This window comes from Phaethon lepturus, unplaced genomic scaffold (assembly GCF_000687285.1).
Source record: "Phaethon lepturus isolate BGI_N335 unplaced genomic scaffold, ASM68728v1 scaffold16418, whole genome shotgun sequence".
In the NCBI taxonomy this organism is placed as follows: Eukaryota; Metazoa; Chordata; class Aves; order Phaethontiformes; family Phaethontidae; genus Phaethon; species Phaethon lepturus.
This window is the reverse complement of record NW_010555646.1, coordinates 38903-45710: the sequence shown is the minus strand read 5'-3', so window position 1 is coordinate 45710 and position 6808 is coordinate 38903. Positions and strand designations below refer to the sequence as shown.

The 6808-nt window shown below is 40.7% G+C and overlaps 1 protein-coding gene across 1 annotated transcript in view; it reads left to right on the top strand.

Moving 5' to 3' along the window:
* Nucleotides 1-1130: 1130 nt before the first annotated feature.
* Nucleotides 1131-6808, top strand: part of DARS (aspartyl-tRNA synthetase) — a 40561-nt gene continuing 34883 nt past the window's right edge. Inside the window, exon 1 of the mRNA XM_010292239.1 lies at nt 1131-1184. Coding sequence (XP_010290541.1) covers nt 1160-1184 — 25 coding nt within the window. The 5' untranslated portion in view covers nt 1131-1159. The remainder of the gene's footprint in view (nt 1185-6808) is intronic.

The following is a 6808-nucleotide window of genomic DNA, read 5'->3' as shown; positions in this document are numbered from 1 at the left end:
GGCCCGAGCGGGGGTTCGGCCGGACTCGAGGGCAGAGCTACCTTTTGCTTCAGCCCTGTCTGTCCGCCCCCCTTCGCCGGGCCCAGTCCGTGGTTCTTGGAAGAGCTCTGCTCCTCTCCGGTCACGCAGCGTTTCCTGAGCCCCACCGGAGTCCGATCTCCGCGTGTGCGGGTGGAGGAGGCCCTGCTGGAGCGGTGAGAAGCAGCACAGCCCTGCCCTGTCCTTGTGCCCTTTCCCCGTTGCAATCCCCTACAGAAGCAGCTGGGCTGCTGCTCCATAGCAGGCTATTTCTGTAGGGGCATTGCTGGCTCCTGCTGGTCTGGCAGGTGTTTCTGGCTTGTACTGATCACAGATGAGTGCTGAAAAATTATAGGCTAGTATTTCTTCAAGAAGAAGAGAACAAAAAGTATTAATGACGAGCACCAGTTCATTTTGTTATAAAATCAGTTTTGCTTGCTGTTGAAAGAACAAAAATGCATCAGCAGTAAGGAATTCTGAGTACAGGTGATTCCATAAAATTATATGTGGATCATGATTCATCAAAAGCAGAGAAACAAAGACACCCCCCCCCCAATAAAGTATTGAGAATGAACTTTGGTTCATATATTGAGTAGAATAATAAAATAAATAAACCAAGGCTTTTTTATTTGGAAAGTAGTGGGCTTCTAGGAGACTAGAACTGTGATCTTTTTGTTGAAAAGGCTGCATCCCCCTGTGTCTTACCTAACAGATTTTGCTAGTGGTCAGTCGGGCTTGCTTTGGCTGTTACAATGACATGCGATCTGTTGGATTTCTTAGTGTGTCTGAACGTAAGAAGGAAATACTTAGCAATGGATCTACTTCTGTAGCACTCAAATATTCTTTCAGGAGTAGGCTCTTTTATAGAGATATTCACAGTACCTTCTGTGTGGCAAATAATGATCCTAAGGCGTGTTTGCTGTTGCTGGAATTATTTTTTCTTACAGGGCACAATTACCTTCTCACTTGTGTATCTCTAAAAGTCAAATCCACAATTTCTTGACTTTAATATTAGAGCTAATTGTTTGTATTACCTCAGATAACTCTGTAATGACTTTGTTCTTTTTGTGTATGCTTATTTGATACATGTTTCTCACCTCCATTTTAGGATTATGCTAAGGAAAGATATGGAGTATCATCAATGATACAATCCCAAGAGAAACCAGGTCAGTTAAAACCCAAAGTTTTTAGAAAAAGGAGGGAGGGGAGAAGGAAAAAAGAAGTTATGTACTTGATATCTTCAGTACTGGTTGGAGAAATCATTTACCAAACTTTTTCATTCAAGTTCTGCTGCCCCTCTTTCCCCTTATTTGATTACATTTGGCACTTACGAGGCTGTATTTGGGGTGCTGTGTCCAGTTTTGGGCTCTCCAGTGCAAGGAAGACACATTTTGGAGCCAGTCCAATGGAGAGCTACCAAATTGCTTAGGGGACTGGATCACAGGATCTCTGGGGAGAGGCTGAGGGAGCTGGACTTGTTCAGCCTGGAGACGAGGAAGCTGTGGTGTGATCTTATTACTGTTTAAAGCTATGTAATGGGAGGGTGTGTAGAAGATACAGCCAGACTCTTGAAGGTGTGTGGTAATTGGACAGGAGGTCATGGGCACAAGTCAGAACACAGGAAATTCTGATTAGATAGAAGGGAAAAAAAGTCCTGAGTGTGGCTGTATATTCGAGCTGGGTCCTGAGAGATTGTGGAATCTCAGTATTTGCTGTTGCCTGGACCACGCCCTACACAGCTTGTCAGTTTTTATCTCTGTCCATCACTGCAAGCTTGACTTTTTTTGGATTAAATTATTATTATTATTTATAGAGTACTGAGTCCTGCAATGTCAGGTTTTTTCTTTGTTTGGAGTAGGTTCTGTTATGGCTTGTTGCAAGAGCGCTTGCTCTCTCAGAATAGGATATCTGTCTGCTTATGCAGCCTTCATTACTCCTGCATATGAGCACCAAATACATTAATACTTTATATTAATATTTATGGGGTTTGTCATTATTCACACCACTGTGAATTCAGGAAATCCTCATTTTCTACTGATGGCGAATTGGGATTCAGAAGGACTTGTCAGCTAGAGAGCAATATCCCAGGCCAACATCCCAAGAAATACATGTTATTCAGTGCATGAAACAGGAAGGAGGGAAGGTAATAGACTAGCTTCTTGTAACTTCTTCATAGTGAAACGTAGAACAACATCATCTGTGATTAGGTGATTTTATTCTCCTTTGTTTGTTTTGGTTGACCTCCCTTAGGAAGGGAAATGCAGAATGTAGGGAAGAGCAGGAGCCACAAAAGCAATCATAGGTTGAAACCAACTGAAGGGGAACATTATGTCAAGAATGTAATGGGACAAGAAAATCACTGGAGAATGTATTAACAGTCATTGTTGAATGAAATACATACTAGCTGTCAAAGAAAGGGAACTAAAGTTGAAATCACATTGTAAGCCAGTCCAGCTGCTGGCTGCTGTCATCTCCCTGATGCCAGGTCTTCCGCTGATACCTGTTTCAGCTAATAATAGCAACTTGTTTAGCCAGCTTAGCAAGGTGAAAGAAGTTAGCTAGGGATCTGACTAGTTAGGGGACTGCTGGAAGGGGCAGGGACGCAGCCATCCGTAGTTACCAGTCCATAAATGGATGTGCAGTTCCAACCTAAAAGGAAGGTAAGAAAGAAGAAAGAAAAAAGTTACCTTTTTACCTAAGAAAAAGGTAACTTCTCCAAGTTAGCATCTGACAGGTTAACCTGCACTGCTGACTGTAGGCTGAAAGATTGTCCTGTTGCATCTCCTTTCCCTGCCCTTTTCTGTGATGGTATTTGGCTCACTAGAGTTTCTGCAAGCTGTGTTTCCTCTGCTACTTTCACACCCCATAGCAAACAACTGTGTGGGAGATCCAAACTGGCAGATTGAGATGGTGGATCAAATCCTGCTCTCACGGAGAAAGTCTGCCCTGCCAACTCTCTCATATTCAAAATAAGCACTCAAAAATACTGTGGAGAAAAAAATGTGTTGAGAAGGAAAATGACGAAAGCTACAGGAAATGATATGAAAAAGGCTGAGTGCTGTATTTAGGTCTGTTGTCCCCTTGATCCTGGTTTTAAAAAAAAAAAAGTTTTAGCCAGTGTATGTACAAGATTGAGTATGTTTTCTGTTGGGCTTAAAATACAACCTACAACACTCCTACTGTTCCATTTTTTAGAAGATGGTTATCCAGAGTACCAAAATTGGGTAACAATAAAAACCAAAATGCCCATAGTAAAAAAAGTTCAAGATCAGCCTAATCCCTTCCTTGAGACTAATGCCTTCATTTAAAGATTCAACAGCTCCTGCCAGGGAGAGCTCTTATCAAAGGACTCACAGGAGGGTGATGTCACTCGGCATCAGTAGTGTATATGTGCTTCCCAGAAGTATTCTGCTTGTATTGAGTGTCTTGGAGGAGCTACTGCTTGGGGCAGGGGGTGGTGAGGAACCACAAGTGCGAGTGTTCCATCTGTCTGTACTATATTAATTTTGTTTGTTTCTGAAGTCTGTGTGGGTACCTGCCATTTCTAAGTTATAATAACGAATTGTGATATGACGTGCAGATCCACATACTGTCTCGTAGCTGGAGCCAACAGACAATAGAGACGGCACAGATGTGGGTCGGAGCTCAGTTGGACGTCTGCAGCACTGTTGCTTTACGCTTGCTGTAGGAGCTGCACTGTCCTGCAGACAATGTCTGGATACTGGAAGTTAAAAAGCTTGGAGTGATCAGAGCAAATTATTCTCCCTTTCGAAAGGATAGGCATATTGACTTTTTGGCATACTCATAGATTCTTGTTCCTCTGCAGGCAAATTAAAACTCTTCTCACATGTTCACAAAGTTGTTGCATAGATGCTCTACCCTCTTCTATTGATCTCACACACACCTGTGCCTTCATTCTTGGCCCACTTTAGTCCTTCTGCTGCTAATGTTGGCTGCCCTGGCTATCTGATGTTCTCACTTCCTGCTATATTATGCCTTTAAGTCCTTCCTGCCTGCTTGAGGCTATGATTGCTAGTAAAACTCCTATTTGCCTTTCCCTTTTTCTCCCTTCAGCCCCAGTCTTTCATCTTCCTTCCATGGAAGCTGCTTTTGTTTTATACTGCTTTTGGCTTTCAGGTTTTTTTATTAAACTTACCTTCTCTTTTTCAATTCTATCCAATATTGTAAAGATGCTGGCACTTCACAGAGACAGCAGAAATATTGATCATATTTCAGTACAAAACTCCATGATGCAAGATAAATGAACTTAGTAAACAGGCTGATGTGACAGGCAGGGAATGGGAGTCGGGGGGTGGAAAAGTGATTGTCTTGTATAACACACCCAGCTTTTTGGGTTTTTATCCTTTCCTCCCATGTTTAGAAAAGGTTAGAGTTCTGAGAGAAAGAAGGGTATTTAGTATGTTGAAAAGAAGAGATTGTGCTATACATCGAGTAAACGAAAAAATACAGTTTCCCCTTAAAGATGATTGAAAGTGGCAATGAAGGTGAGAGAGCGTGAATATTGAATTGGGGCTGGAAGTGTAATTTCAGACTTACAGTGTTTTGTTTGAACTTTAAAATCTTTGTTCCCTTGTCTTCAGTGCAACTGTAGCATGGTTTAAAACATCTTTTATTTTTGCATTATTTAATTGTCTGTAAGTGTTTATGTGGCAAGAAGACAGAAAATGTAAGTATAGCTTTCATTTGTGAAAGAACAAGTAGGTGGTAGTCTGGAGAGTATGGTGGGAGAACCTTAAAGGTGACAGCCAGAAGCTTCATTTGTATCATGGAAGAGAGAGAAATGAACTGAAAGGAATTCTGGGTGAAATGATATGTGAGAGTGTAGAGGGAAGATTTGAGCTACAATATGTGGGTTGGACAAGAGAAAATGAGTGACAAACGATTGCTTACACTAACAAATGTAGATGTTATCATGAAGTGATATCAAAGTGTTATCCTTTCTAAAGATTAGAAAGGAGGGTAAAAGAGCACTAGATTTGGGAAGTGTTGAAGGAGGGAAACAAAGTGACATAACAGTTGTTACATCTGGCTCTTTTCAGTGGTGCACATTGGCAGGACCAGCGGCAACGGGTGCATACAGAAACACAGGAGGTTCCCTCTGAACATGAGGAAATACTTTTTACTGGAGGGTGACCAAGCACTGGCATGGGTTGCCCAGGGAGATTGTGGAGTATCCCTCTGTGGGGATACTAAAAAGCTGCCAGAACACGACCTTGGACAACTGGCGCTTAGGTGGCCCTGCTTGAACAGGGGGGTGGACCACATGACCTCCAGAGGTCCCCACCAACCTCAGTCATGCTGTGATTCTGTGATCTGCTGTTGGAAAAAATGGATTTTTGATGTCTCTTTTTGGATATTGTTTTATTACCCTTTTTATGAAATGTAAAATAGTTTTTAATAATTCATACCATGTAAAAATTTCAGTGTTAAAGGCGTCGTGTTTAGTCCTGATGAAACATGAACCATTATGTATCCAAAAGACTTTAAAAATTATTTATCTAATGCAGATGATTCCTGAAACACTAAGGATCCATAAAAAGGATAATACCTCATTCAGTCTTCATGCTTGTGTCTGGAAAATGTTTTAAGTTTCCAACAATACAGTTTTAAGTTGACTGAGGTAATTGTAACTGTTTGAATATCAAAATCTTAGAATCTTACTGAAGCTTATGGGTTATGCTGGTTGGCTGTTTCCTATAGTACTATACTGATAAAGTTTGAACATCAGAAGATAACATATTTATTCCCCTTTCTCCCTTCCCCAGTGCATGTGTGTGCGCACACACACACATACACATTATTAATATATTTGAGTCAGTTTCTTATCACATTTCTCTATGCACTTGCACATTCTGGTTTTGATGTGCATCTGTGAAGAAAAAACTGCATTGCCCTGAGCATAAGCTAATAAACATTTTCAACCCCCTAAAATTCCCAGTGCAGAATAATAGGCTTGCAGGGCAAGCTGTGACTGGTATCCAGAGAACAGAGGGAAGGAGTTCAGAACGGCAGAATGCCTACCTGGGGTAGGCAAACTTTGGAAAAGTTCTGGCAGGAGCAGTCTAGAGTACAAGTGTCTTAGTAAATTTAATGTTATTTTGAAACAAGGTAGAAGCCTATGATGAAAGGCAGAGAGAGTAGATTTGTTTGTGTATCACAGAATTGAATCATAGGTTTGATTTGATCAAATCGGTCTCGAGTTGGAAGAGATCCGTAACAATCAATATCTTCCTTTAAGTTTTTTTTTTTTTTTGACTAATAAGCAGCTTGTTTAACCACGTACAAACTGTAAATGACTAAGTGTAGCTGTCAGAACTGTGGAGGTTCAATGCAATGCTATGTATATCCTCCAGCTGATCTGTAGACAGTATAAGAAATAAGTGTTTGAAACCATGCAAAAATACGTTTGGCCAAAAATCTACGGAAAAATACAATGAAACAAGTACTCTTCAAGGAATAGTGGCATGCAGCCAGCATATTTGCAGTTCATCGTGGTTATATACAATTTTAAAAGTTCTGATTTATTTAAAATATTTTCCTTGATAATTTTTACTTTTTCCTTTACTGTCCCAAATCTGCCCTTTCCAAACCATGCATTCCTGTTGTTATTTAGCTTTCCTGGGTACAAAGAATTTTAAAGGTTCTTTCTAATAATTTAATCCTGGCTCCTACGATGATAGTAGTGCTGGATCATGTTCTCAAAGAGATTCTCTCTTAAAATAAATTTTACTGGTTTTACACAGTAATACTCTTGTTGCTCCAAAATGCT